We start from the raw sequence: 14,666 nt of genomic DNA, 5'->3' as shown, positions 1-14,666 counted from the left end.
AGGGACTACTTGGTGTTGGTGGACATAAAGGATGCTTACCTGCATGTTCCCATTTATCCTCCTCACCAGGCTTATCTGAGATTTGCGATTCAGGATTGCCATTACCAATTCCAGACGTTACCTTTCGGTCTCTCCACGGCGCCGAGGGTATTCACCAAGGTGATGGCGGAGATGATGGTCCTCCTTCGTCAGAAAGGAGTCAATATAATCCCTTATCTGGACGACCTCCTGATAAAGGCGAGATCCAGGGAGCAGTTATTACAAAACATATCCCTCTCCCTGTCAATACTCCAATAACATGGGTGGATCATAATTTACCCAAAGTCACAGTTGGAACTGACGACAAGGTTGTCTTTCCTCAGGGTGATTCTGGACACAGAAGTTCAGAGAGTATTTCTTCCACTGGAAAAAGCTCTGGAAATCCAGAAAATGGTAAAACAGATATTGAAACCATCAAGTGTGTCGATCCATCAGTGCATTCGATTGTTGGGGAAGATGGTGGTGGCCTACAAGGCCATACAGTTTGGCAGGTTCCATGCCAGAGTATTCCAGTGGGACCTGTTGCACAAGTGGTCATGGTCACACCTACACATGCACAGAAAGATAATCCTGTGTTCAAAAACCAGGATTTCGCTCCTGTGGTGGTTGCACGGCTCTCACCTGCTAGAGGGACGCAGGTTCGGCATTCAAGACTGGATCCTAGTAACCACGGATGCAAGTCTCCGAGGCTGGGGAGCAGTCTCTCAGGGAGAAAACTTCCAGGGACGTTGGTCACATCAGGAAGCCTGCCTTCACATAAATGTGCTGGAGCTAAGAGCCATTTACAACGGCCTTCAACAAGCGGTACATCTTCTTCAAGACCGTCCTGTGCAGATCCAGGCGGACAATGTAACAGCAGTCGCATACAGGCAGGGCGGAAAGAAAAGCAGAGCGGCAATGGCAGAGGCGACAAAAATCCTCAGCTGGGCAGAAAAACATCTACAAGCTCTGTCGGCAATATTCATTCCGGGAGTAGACAACTGGGAAGCAAACTTCCTCAGCAGACACGATCTCATTCCAGGAGAGTGGGGCCTCCACCAAGAAGTCTTCGCAGAGGTGACAAGTCTTTGGGGAGTTCCTCAAATAGACATGATGACGTCTTGTCTCAACAAGAAGCTTCAGAGATACTGTTCCAAGTCGAGAGACCCTCAAGCAGTAGCAGTGGATGCACTGGTGACCCAGTGGGTGTTTCCGTCAGTGTATGTTTTCCCTCTACTTCCGCTGATCCCAAAAGTACTCAGGATCATAAGAAAGACAAGGGTTCGAGCAATCTTCACTGCCCCAGACTGGCCAAGAAGGGCTTGGTACCCAGATCTTCAGCAGTTACTCATAGGAGATCCTCGGCCTCTTCCTCCTCAGGAGGACCTGCTGCAGCAGGGGCCGTGTGTGTACCAAGACTTACCGTGGCTACGTTTGACGGCATGGCTGTTGAGCGCCGTATCCTAGCCAGGAAGGGTATTCCTAAGGAGGTCATCCCCACCCTTATTCAGGCCAGAAAGGGAGTAACGTCTAAACATTACCACCGTATTTGGAGAAAATTTGTGTCTTGGTGTGAATCCAAGAAAGCTCCTATGGAAGAGTTTCACTTAGGACGTTTTCTCAATTTTTTGCAGGATGGTGTGGAGACGGGCCTACGATTGGGATCAATCAAGGTCCAAATTTCGGCCTTGTCAGTGTTCTTCCAAAAACAATGGGCCTCTTTTCCAGAGGTTCAGACCTTCGTGAAAGGGGTTCTGCACATCCAGCCTCCGTTCGTGCCTCCAGTGGCACCAAGGGACCTCAACGTGATATTGCAGTTCCTTCAATCGGATTGGTTTGAGCCTCTACAAAAGATAGAGTTAAAGTTTCTCACTTGGAAAGTGGTAATGCTTTTGGCATTGGCATCCGCAAGGCGGGTGTCTGAATTGGGGGCCTTGTCTCACAAGAGCCCTTACCTGATTTTCCATGAAGATAGGGCAGAGTTGCGGAGTCGCCAACATTTTTTTCCAAAGGTGGTTTCTGCTTTTCACATAAACCAACCTATTGTGGTGCCAGTAGTTACTGACACATTCACTGATTCAAAGTTTCTAGAGGTGGTTAGATCTTTGAAAATCTATGTTTCTAGAACAGCTCGTATACGGAAAACAGAGGCTCTGTTTGTCCTGTATGATCACAACAAGATTGGCTGTCCTACTTCCAAGCATACTATTGCACGTTGGATTAGAAATACGATTCAGCAAGCTCATACTACGGCTGGATTGCCGTTACTGACGTCGGTAAAGGCCCACTCCACTAGGAAGGTGGGCTCATCCTGGGCGGCTGCCCGGGGGGTCTCGGCATTACAACTTTGTTGAGCAGCTACTTGGTCAGGGTCAAACACATTTACTAAGTTCTACAAGTTTGACACCTTGGCCGATGTGGAACTGAAGTTTAGTCAATCAGTGCTGCAGGGTCATCCGCACTCTACCTACCGTACTGGAGCTTTGGTATAGACCCCATGGTATTGATGTCATCCCCAGCATCCTCTAGGACGTATGAGAAAATAGGATTTTGATAGCCTACCGGTAAATCCTTTTCTTCTAGTCCGTAGAGGATGCTGGGCGCCCGCCCCAGTGCGTACTTTACCTGCAGTTTAGTTATTACAGTTACACAAGTTGTGATATCTTGGTTTCAGCATGTTGCTGCAATTAGTTCATGCCTGTTGGCGTGTGTTATGTGGTTGCGTGTGCCGCATGGTTGAGGGTGTGAGTTGGTAGATATCTCACCACTAGTTAAGTAATTCCTTTCCTCGAAATGTCAGTCTCCCTGGGCACAGTTCCTACAACTGAGGTTTGGAGGAGGGGCATAGAGGGAGGAGCCAGTTCACACCCAATGAAAAGTCTTTAGAGTGCCCATGTCTCCTGCGGATCCCATCTATACCCCATGGTCTTGATGTCATCCCCAGCATCCTCTACGGACTAGGAGTAAAGGATTTACCGGTAAGCTATCAAAATCCTATTATTGTGGCAGTACTGTTCCAGTGTGTACCTAGCTTTATTACTTTGGCCAAGTATCTGTTTCTGTTCTTAATGTAAATATATAAAGCTTGTTATGTAATATACACCAAAAGCTTTTACTCCTATATACATATTTAGCCACGTGAGGTGGTGAAAGTGTCTCTGTGTAGGACATTACTCTGTTTCCCCCAGGGGCTCAGTGTGAGAGCAGTAGGTCACCTGGAGATATTCTTTGTCGGGCTCTGGAAAATCTGGACCAATATGACTTCAAGCGATTTAAGTCCAAGTTGTCTGAGTTCTCCTATGGAGGTCAAGACCCCATCTCACGCGGACTTCTGCAAAAGGCAGATTACATTGACACAAAAGACCATCTCATAAACGTTTATGGAGAGGAAGCAGCTCTGGAAGTGACCATACAGGTCTTAACACTGATCAAACTTATGGGACCTGCTGAGGATCTCCAACAGAAAGTGACACAAGCTGGTGAGTTACAATATGTGGGATTCCTTTCACAACTCACAAATTAACCCCTTTGTGGATTTTAGAGACGTCAGCCCATTCCATCTCACCAGAGCATGAAGCATTGCTTGCCAAAAGATTTTCAGTTTCAATCCTAGTTACTTGTGTCCAGATACAATAGTGTGCGCGACGGTCAACTTTGGCCATAACTGCCTACTCCAGGAATACTGTAGCAAGCTCTTTTCATGACAATGCCCAATACCTAAAAGTCACATGGCTCTATTTAATAAACATAGGGAATTGCCACGGGCATTTTACCTGATGATTGAGGGTCCCAAGGGGGCCTACCAATGGGTTTGGCATATCATGTTGATATTCATAGTGTTGACATTGTCTTTTTGAGGTTAGTCTAAACCCAACCCCTAACAGTAATGTCGATAGTTTCACAAGTCAACATTTTTTCTATATGTGAATTTTCTTGGTGTGAGGGATACGCTGTGGTGTTTCTGTGCCCAGGAATTTGACCTTTTGCTGTGTTTAACAGGTAGGAGGGTAAGAGTGGATGAGCAGCAAGCAGCGTTCAAACAGTGTGTGGATCTTGCTGAGTCAAAGGCTAGTCCAGGCTACAGTGTCCAAGAATCGAGCTCTACGAGAACAGGACCAAGATCTATGGGTGTATGTACCCCGCACAGTGAATCAGGTAGATTTTAAACCAAAGCAATATCTATTCAAATTGATTTCCTGTTCATGAGAATTTGGAGAAATGGATTTAACAGTGAGCACTGAACATCTTCTGTCACGCAGTAGAAATATCATGCGTACCTAATTTATGTCCCCCAGAAGAAATGTCATGCGTACTTAAATTATGTCACGCAGTAGAAATGTCATGCATACTTAAAGTATATGATATCACGAAGTAGAAGTGTCATGCGTACCTAAATTATATCACACAGTAAAAATGTCATATGTACCTAAACTATATAGCGCAATAAAAATGTCATGCGTACCAAATTTATGTCACTTGGTAGAAATGTCATATGTACCTAAATTATATCACACAGTAGAAGTGTCATGCGTACCTAAATTATATCACACAGTAATAATATCATGCGTACCAAATTTATGTCACTTGGTAAAAATGTCATACGTACCTAAATTATATCACGCAATAGACGTGTCATAAGTACCTAAATTATGTCACGCAGTAGAAATGTCATGAGTACCTAAATTATATAATGCAGCAGAAATGTCATATATACCTAAATTATATCATGTAGTAGAAGTGTAATATATACCTAAATTATATCATGCAGTAGAAGTGTCATATATACCTAAATTATATCATGCAGTATAAGTGTAATATATACCTAAATTATATCATGCAGTAGAAGTGTTATATATACCTAATTTATATCATGCAGTAGAAGTGTCATGAGTACCTAAATTATATCTCACAGTAGAAGTGTCATGAGTACCTAAATTATATCACACAGTAGAAGTGTCATGAGTACCTAAATTATATCACACAGTAGAAGTGTCATGAGTACCTAAATTATATCACACAGTAGAAGTGTCATGAGTACCTAAATTATATCACACAGTAGAAGTTTCACACGTATCTAAATTATATCACGCAGTTGAAGTGTCATGAGTACCTAAATTATATCACGCAGTAGACCTGTCATGAGTACCTAAATTATATCACGCAGTAGAAGTGTCATGAATACCTAAATTATATCACACAGTAGACCTGTCATGAGTACCTAAATTATATCACGCAGTAGAAGTGTCATGTGTATTTGAATTATGTCATGCATACCTAAAAATGACCATGCAGCTATATCTGCATAGGGTTGGATTGACCATGTCGGTATTTAATGTAGATAATAGTCATCAAAATAATAGCGATAGTATCCTAGATCAATATAAATTTTTGTTTATGCATGCATAGTTAGCGGGGCCGGTAAAATTGCGTCTGCACAGTTAAATAAAAAACAAGTCAAAATATCAAAAGCATGCGCAGTGTAGTGTTATATATCGGGAAACAGGTAAATTTCTCGCTGCTGCAAGTACAGGATTATCTGATTATTTATTCATATATTTAAAAACAATTGGAAATGGATGCCATCTTACACATTTATTGGAATTCAGAAAAAGAGGGTTGGTGACCGGCGCCTAGTGGAAGGTGATACCAAAGTCTGCAGCTAAGGAGGCGATAAAAGCTTCCCAAGTCACCCCTCAAAAGACTAATAATATAGCAGGTTTCTGCTCCAGCCCCGAGAAATAGTTTAAAGTTGTTGTTAAAAGGGTCAGTGATACCCAGTGTTCTACAAAGCCTTCATGGTTTTAGCTGAAACTGTGCAGTTAACGTTAAACACATTGTTTGGATTACAAATGTATCTGTGGTTTCTTTATGTCACCTGGGTGACACTGACACAAACTCATTTTTTTCTTTTCGTTCCCGAAGGGGCAATACATTTTGTGGATACATATAATGAGAAACTCATCAAGAATATAAGTATGGTGGCTCCAGTTCTAGATAAGCTGCAAGGTGGGCTCCTTACAGGTGAACAGTGCGACATGGTGTTCAGTAAAGGTACAACCCAGAACCAGATGAGACAACTACTGAAGTATGCCAGGGGCTGGAGCAATTCTAACAAGGAAAAATTAAAGGAGGCTCTGAGAGAAAGCAACCCAGGCGTCATTGAAAATATAGAAAGTACATCCTAATCGGGTAATATTATTTGATGGGATCTCGGAAGACAAGCCTAGAATCGAATTGTAATGAGTAAAGTGAAGTTTTTCTCAAAATAGAATATTTCAATAAGTAAAAACACTGTATGTATGTGTGTATATATATATATATATATATATATATATATATATATATATATAGTAGTATATCCAGGTCCGGCACTCCGCCCGTATAGTGAGGATACTTTGCCTGGGTGCCTTCTATGAGAGGACAGCACCTCTCCGATATACACACCAATAGTAGCAGCACTCCAGGACAGCAGAACAATTTCAGAATAACTGTGTTGTTTTATTGCATATCATCAACGTTTCGGGGTGTTACCCCCGTCTTCAGGATAATATAACACATCAAACAAGTGAAATTTATACCTTACCGTCCTCGGTCCTGCCCGCTGCGACTCCCGCCCGTCCACCAGGCCGTCATCTCACGCACTTCCGGTCACGTCACCCGCTGTTTCCGGAAGTCGCGTCGCTCGTAACCCGTGGCGACAGGATGTCCAGGGGAGACGCAAGGAACAGTTTCCATGCCAACATAAACAACTAAGTGAAAAAAACGTAAACATTTAAGAGATGTACATCAAGCCATCATATTAGTGCAAAACAAAACAAATCATATTTATGTGCAGTCATTTAAACCATTCCTCCATATCTCTCCTATTTTGTGTTGCTCTGTGCTGTATAAACCAACTTATATATAAAAATTATGGTGGTTCGTGAACCATTCCAATAATACTAAAATATTAATAAAATGTCTATTTTATGTAGGTGAATACATTGTTTTGCTTTATTTTACCGCCATATTTATATAAATCTAAGTGTATACTTATTGGCCCTCATTCCGAGTTGTTCGCTCTGAGTTTTTCATCGCATCGCAGTGAGAATCCGCTTAGTGCGCATGCGCAATGTTCGCACAGCGGCTGCGCCAAGTAACTTTACTATGATGAAAGTAATTTTACTCACGGCTTTTTCATCGCTCCGGCGATCGTAGTGTGATTGACAGGAAATGGGTGTTACTGGGCGGAAACACGGCGTTTTAGGGGCGTGTGGCTGGAAACGCTACCGTTTCCGGAAAAAACGCAGGCGTGTCTGGAGAAACGGTGGGAGTGCCTGGGCGAACGCTGGGTGTGTTTGTGACGTCAGCCGGGAACGAAAAGCACTAAACTGATCGCACAGGCAGAGTAAGTCTGAAGCTACTCAAAAACTGCTAACTCGTTTGTGATCGCAATATTGCGCATACTTCGGTCGCACTTTTAAGAAGCTAAGATACACTCCCAGTAGGCGTAGGCTTAGCGTGTGTAACTCTGCTACAATCGCCTTGCGAGCGATCAACTCGGAATGAGGGCCATTGTGTAATCCAGAATTTCATTCATCTTAAGTATATTCATCCAATTAGACCCTGTTTATAGCTATTATTTGTAATCCTACTTTAATTCCTACTCCTCCTTCGATTATTAGATGTATTAGATTTAGTTTATCTTTTTATATTTCTCTAACGTCCTAGTGGATGCTGGGGACTCCGTCAGGACCATGGGGATTAGCGGGCTCCGCAGGAGACAGGGCACATCTAAAAAAGCTTTTAGGTCACATGGTGTGTACTGGCTCCTCCCCCTATGACCCTCCTCCAAGCCTCAGTTAGGTTTTTGTGCCCGTCCGAGAGGGTGCAATCTAGGTGGCTCTCTTAAAGAGCTGTTTAGAAAAGTTTTTTTTTAGGTTTCTAATCAGTGATTCCTGCTGGCGACAGGATCACTGCAACGAGGGACTTAGGGGAGAGACTTGCAACTCACCTGCGTGCAGGAGGATTGAAGTTTTAGGCTACTGGACACTGAGCTCCAGAGGGAGTCGGAACACAGGTCAGCCTGGGGTTCGTCCCGGAGCCGCGCCGCCGATCCCCCTTACAGACGCTGAAGAACGGCAGAACGGAGGTCCGGAAACAGGCGGCAGAAGACTCCTCAGTCTTCATGAAGGTAGCGCACAGCACTGCAGCTGTGCGCCATTGTTGCTACACGGCTCACTGATCTCGGTCACGGAGGGTGCAGGGCGCTGCTGGGGGCGCCCTGGGCAGCAATATAGATTACCTTAGAGGCAAATAAATACATCACATATAGCCATTAAGGCTATATGTATGTATTTAACCCAGGCCAGTTTTCCTAATAACCGGGAGAAAAACCCGCCGAGAAAGGGGCGGAGCTTATTCTCCTCAGCACTCAGCGCCATTTTCCTGACCAGCTCCGCTGGTGAGGAAGGCTCCCACTCTCCCCTGCACTACAGAAACAGGGTTAAAGAGAAGGGGGGCATAAATTGGCGATATAATTATATATTAAGAGCGCATATATATATAGAAACAACACCTTCTAGGGTTGTTATATACATTATGGCGCTTTTGGTGTGTGCTGGCAAACTCTCCCACTGTCTCCCCAAAGGGCTAGTGGGTCCTGTCCTCTATCAGAGCATTCCCTGTGTGTGTGCAGTAGGTCGGTACGTGTGTGTCGACATGTATGAGGAAAATGTTGGTGAGGAGACGGAGAAAATTGCCTGTAATGGTGATGTCACTCTCTAGGGAGTCGACACCGGAATGGATGGCTTATTTAGGGAATTACGTGATAATGTCAACACGCTGCAAGCCGGTTGACGACATGAGACAGCCGGCGGACAAATTAGTATCGGTCCAGGCGTCTCAGACACCGTCAGGGGCTTGTAAAAACGCCCATTTACCTCAGTCGGTCGACAGACACTGACACGGACACTGACCCCAGTGTCGACGGTGAAGAAACAAACGTATTTTTCCTTTAGGGCCACAAGTTACATGTTAAGGGCAATGAAGGAGGTGTTACATATTTCTGATACCACAAGTACCACAAATAAGGGTATTTTGTAGGGTGGGAATAAACTACTTGTAGTTTTGCCTGAATCAGATAAATTAAATGAAGTGTGTGATGATACGTGGGGTTCCTCCGATAGAAAGTTATGGGCGGTATACCCTTTTCCCGCCAGAAGTAAGGGCGAGTTGGAAAACACACCTTAGGGTGGATAAGGCGCTCACACGCTTATAAAAAACATGGCGTTACCGTTTCCAGATACGGCCACCCTCAAGGAGCCAGCTGATAGGAAGCTGGAAAATATCATAACAGTATATACACACATACTGGTGTTATACTACGACCAGCAATCGCCTCAGCCTGGATGTGCAGCGCTGAGGGGGCTTGGTCGGATTTCCTGACTGAAAATTTTGATACCCTTGACAGGGACAGGATTTTATTGTCTATAGAGCATTTTAAGGATGCATTTCTATATATGCGTGATGCGCAGAGGCATATTTGCATTCTGGCATCAAGAGTAAATGTGATGTACATATCTGCCAGACGAAGACACGACAGTGGTCAGGTGAGGCAGATTCCAGACGGCATATAGAAGTATTGCCGTATAAAGGGGCGGTCCATTGGATCTGGTGGCCATGGCAACAGCTGAAAAATCCACCTTTTGTTACCCCGAGTCACATATTGGCAGAAAAGGACACAGTCTTTCAGTCTCAGTCCTTTCGTCCTCATACGGGCAGGCGGGCAAAGGCCAGTCATATCTGCCCAGGGGTAGAGGAAAGGGAAGAAGACTGCAGCAAGCAGCTCATTCCCAGGAACAGAAGCTCCTCACGGCTTCTGCCAAGTCCGCAGCATAACGCTGGGGCCGTACAAGCGGACTCAGGTGCGGTAGGGGGTCATCTCAAGAGTTTCAGCAACACTCGCAAGGGAACTCCGGGATCCTACATGTAATATCCCAGGTGTACATTGGAAATTCGAGACGTCTCCCCCTCACACAATTCACAGGCTGTATTCCCAGCAGGTGATAATCAAAGTACCTTTCTTACAACAAGGAAGGGGGTAGTATTCCACACTATATTGTGGTACTGAAGCCAACCGGCTCGGTGAGATCTGAAATATTTGAACACTTACATACAAGCGTTCAAATCAAGATGGAGTCACTCGGAGCAGTGATAGCGAACCAGGAAGTAGGGGACGATATGGTGTCACTGGATATCAGGGACGCTTACCTACAGGTCCAAATTTGCCCTTCTCACCAAGGGTACTTCAGGTTCCTGGTACAGAACTGTCACTATCAGTTCAGACGCGGCCGTTTGGATTGTCCACGGCGCCCCGGGTCTTTACCAAGGTAATGACCGGAATGATGATTTTTCTTAAAAGAAACATGGACGCTTTCCTGATAAGGGCAAGGTCCAGAGAACAGTTGGAGGTCGGAGTAGCACTATCTTAAGTAGTTCTACGACAGCACGAGGGGATTCTAAATATTCCAAAATCGCAGCTTTTTCCGACGACACGTCTACTGTTCCTAGGGATGATTCTGGACACAGTCCAGAAAAACGTGTTTCTCCCAGTGGAGAAAGCCAGGGAGTTATCCGAGCTAATCGGGATCCTCCTAAAACCAGGAAAAGTGTCAGTGCATCATTGCACAAGAGTCCTGGTAAAAATGGTGGCTTATTACGAAGCAATTCCATTCGGCAGATTTCCCGCAAGAACTCTTCAGTGGGATCTGCTGGACAAATGGTCCGGATCGCATCCTCAGATGCATCAGCGGATAACCCTATATCCAAGGACAAGGGTGTCTCTCCTGTGGTGATTACAGAGTGCTCATCTTCTAGAGGGCCGCAAATTCGGCATTCAGGATTGGATGCCGGTGACCACGGAGGCCAGCCTGAGAGGCTGGGGAACAGTCACACAGGGAAAAAAAAAAATTTCCAGGGAAGTGTGATTAAGTCTGGAGAATTCTCTCCGCATAAATAAGCTTAGAGCAAATTTATAATGTTCTAAACTTAGCTAGACCTCTGCTTCAAGGTCAGCCGGTATTGATCCAGTGGGATAACATCACGGCAGTCGCCCACGTAAACAGAAAGGGCGGCACAAGAAGCAGGAGGGCAGTGACAAAACTGCAAGGATTTTTCGCTAGGCGGAAAATCATGTGATAGCACTGTCAGCAGTGTTCTTTCCGGGAGTGGACGACTGGGAAGCAGACTTCCTCAGCAGGCATGACCTCCACCCGGGAGAGTGGAAACTTCATAGGGAAGTTTTTCAACATGATTGTGGACCGTTGGCAAAGACCAAAGGTGGACATGATGGCGTCCCGCCCGAACAAAAAACGGGACAGGTATTCCGCCAGGTCATGAGACCTTCAGGCGATAGCTGTGGATGTTCTGGTAACACCGTGGGTGTACCAGTCAGTGTATGTGTTCCCTCCTCTGTTTCTCATAACCAAGGTATTGAGAATTATAAGACATAGAGGAGTATGAACTATACTAGTGGCTCCGGATTGGCCAAGAGGGACTTGGTACCCGGAACTTCAAGAAATGCTCACAGAGGACTAAGGGCCTGGGGAGCTAAGAAGGGACTTGCTTCAGCAAGTACCATGTCTATTCCAAGACTTACCGCGGCTGCGTTTGACGGCATGGCGGTTGAATGCCGGATCCTGAAGGGAAAAGGCATTCCATAAGAGGTCATACCTACCCTGGTCAAAGCCAGGAAGGAGGTGACCGCACAACGTCATCACCACATGTGGTGAAAATATGTTGCGTGGGTGAGGCCAGGAAGGCTCCACGACGGAAATTCAACTAGGTCGATTTCTACACTTCCTGAAAACAGGAGTGTTTTGGGCCTCAAATTGGGGTTCATTAACATTTAAATTTCGGCCCTGTAGATTTTCTTCCAGAAATAATTGACTTCAGTTCCTGAAGTCCAGATTGTAAAGGGTGTATTGCATATACAGCTTTTTTGTGCCTCTAGGGGCACCGTGAGGTTTCAACATAGTGTTGGGATTTCTTAAAATCATATTGGTTTGAACAGCTCAAATCTGTGGATTTGAAATATCTCACATGGAAAGTGACCATGCTGTTGACCAATATCTCACATGGGAAGTGACCATGTGTTAGCCCTGGCCTCGGCCAGGCGATTGTCAGAATGGGCGGCTTTGTCTTACAAAAGCCCATATTAAAATTTTCCATTTGAACAGGGCAGAACTGGGACTCGTCTCCAGTTTCTTCCTAAAGGGGTGTCAGCGTTTTCACCTGAAACAACCTGTTGTGGTGCCTGCGGCTACTAGGGACTTGGAGGACTCCAAGTTACTAGACGTTGTCAGGGCCCTAAAAATATATATATATATATATATATATAGTTAGGACGGCTGGAGTCAGAAAGTCTGACTTGCTGTTTATATTGTATGCACCCAACAAGCTGGGTGCTCCTGCTTCTAAGCAGTCTATTACACGCTGGATTTGTAGTACAATTCAGCTTGCACATTCTGTGGCAGTCCTGCCACAGCCGAAATATGTAGATGCCCATTCCACAAGGAAGGGGGCTCATCCTGGGCGGCTGCCCGAGGAGTCTCGGCATTACAACTTTGCCGAGCAGCTACGTGGTCAGGGGAGAACACGTTTGTACAATTTTACAAATTTGATACTCTGGCTAAGGAGGACCTGGAGTTCTCTCATTCGGTGCTGCAGAGTCATCCGCACTCTCCCGCCCGTTTGGGAGCTTTGGTATAATCCCCATGGTCCTGACGGAGTCCCCAGCATCCACTAGGACGTTAGAGAAAATAAGAATTTACTTACCGATAATTCTATTTCTCGTAGTCCGTAGTGGATGCTGGGCGCCCATCCCGAGTGCGGATTGTCTGCAATGCTTGTACATAGTTATTGTTACAAAAATCGGGTTATTACTATTGTTGTGAGCCATCTTTTCAGAGGCTACTTCATTTTGTTATCATACTGTTAACTGGGTTCAGATCACAAGTTGTACGGTGTGATTGGTGTGGCTGGTATGAGTCTTACCCGGGATTCAAGATCCTTCCTTATTGTGTACGCTCGTCCGGGCACAGTACCTAACTGAGGCTTGGAGGAGGGTCATAGGGGGAGGAGCCAGTACACACCATGTGACCTAAAAGCTTTTTTAGATGTGCCCTGTCTCCTGCGGAGCCCGCTAATCCCCATGGTCCTGACGGAGTCCCCAGCATCCACTACGGACTACGAGAAATAGAATTATCGGTAAGTAAATTCTTATTTTAAGTTTACTTGATCCTTTTATAAAAAACAGGACAGGCCCATGGATTCATTGAGACCCCTGGGTACCATCGTATCCAACCTATGGATCCATTGGGCTTCAATTTGTAATAATTTTCTTTGTCTGTTACCTCCCCTAATGGATACAGGGACATGGTCCACCACTATGTACTTCAGTGATGCTACTCCATGTTTCTGTATCGCAAAGTGCCGAGCCACCGGCTGCTCACTTTTACCAGACTGTATGGCAGCTCTAATGGCCGTGCGGTGCTGTGCCATCCTCTCTTTGAACTGCCGTGTGGTTTTACCTACGTATTGTAAGCCACATGGACAAAACAATACGTAGACCACAAATCTGCTAGTGCATGTTAATGGCCAACAAATTTTCCACTTTTTACCTGTGTATGCATGGGTTACATACGTCCCCACCTGCATATATCCACACGTGGTGCAACCTAGGCAGCGGTAGCAGCCATTTTTACGTCCTAAGAAAGTTTTTACTGGTTTTTTAGTTTGAAAATTAGTGATGTCAGGTTTCAAGCAGGAGGCGCTCAGATCTCTCAGTCAGAGACAAGATATAATCATAAGGAGTGCGGACAAAGGGGGTGGTATAGTGGTGCAGGATATCTCTGAGTATCGAAAGGAATGTCTGCGGTTATTGGGAGATACAAACACATATACCGTATTGGCAGGGGATCCTACTATTGCGTTTAAGATCGAGCTAGATAATATTCTAGATCAGGCTGCCTACACAGGAGAATTAACCAATGATGTGGTAAATAAATTAAAAACTGAGTACCCACGGGTACCTGTGTTTTACAGCATACCAAAAATGCACAAAGACCCGGTGCGACCCCCAGGCAGGCCTATAGTGTCTGCCAGGGGCTCCCTATGTGAGTCTATTTCGATATTTTTAGATTCGTACCTGCAACCTTGTATACAAGGTACACATACGCACCTTAAGGATACGTCAGCACTGTTACGACATCTGAGTGAGTTGGGTTCCATCCCAGATACAATATCAATGGTCACACTAGATGTGGCCAGTCTATATACGTGCATTCCGCATGAGGATGGAATCAACTCAGTCAGAAGGTTGTTGATCAATAACCCACTGTACACAGGACCTAAGATAGAGATATTCTTAGAATTGTTGAGATACACATTGTCACATAATTACTTTTTGTTTGACGGTAGTTTCTATTGGCAAAGGACCGGGTGTGCCATGGGATCGGCGGTGGCCCCGGCCTTTGCCAATACGTATATGTGGCAAGTCGAGAACGAGTTGTTTTTTGAAAATGAGGATATTGTTAGCAACATTTTTGTGTATCATCGTTATATAGACGATCTATTGGTGTTCTGGAGTGGGGAACAGGAAAATCTGA

The 14,666-nt window shown here is 45.0% G+C and overlaps 1 protein-coding gene across 2 annotated transcripts in view; it reads left to right on the top strand.

Moving 5' to 3' along the window:
- The window catches only part of LOC135054772 (cytolytic toxin-alpha-like), a 184,405-nt gene that overhangs the window by 157,959 nt on the left and 11,780 nt on the right, over positions 1-14,666 (top strand). For both annotated transcript variants that reach the window (XM_063958094.1, XM_063958096.1), the window contains exons 4-6: positions 3,207-3,497; positions 4,018-4,173; positions 5,941-6,207. In XM_063958094.1, the coding sequence (XP_063814164.1) occupies positions 3,207-3,497; positions 4,018-4,173; positions 5,941-6,203 (710 nt within the window). In that variant the 3' untranslated portion in view covers positions 6,204-6,207. The remainder of the gene's footprint in view (positions 1-3,206; positions 3,498-4,017; positions 4,174-5,940; positions 6,208-14,666) is intronic.

The sequence above is a fragment of the Pseudophryne corroboree genome, chromosome 3 (assembly GCF_028390025.1).
Source record: "Pseudophryne corroboree isolate aPseCor3 chromosome 3, aPseCor3.hap2, whole genome shotgun sequence".
NCBI lineage: Eukaryota > Metazoa > Chordata > Amphibia > Anura > Myobatrachidae > Pseudophryne > Pseudophryne corroboree.
The sequence above is the reverse complement of the archived record's forward strand: the minus strand, read 5'-3'. Positions and strand labels throughout refer to the sequence as shown.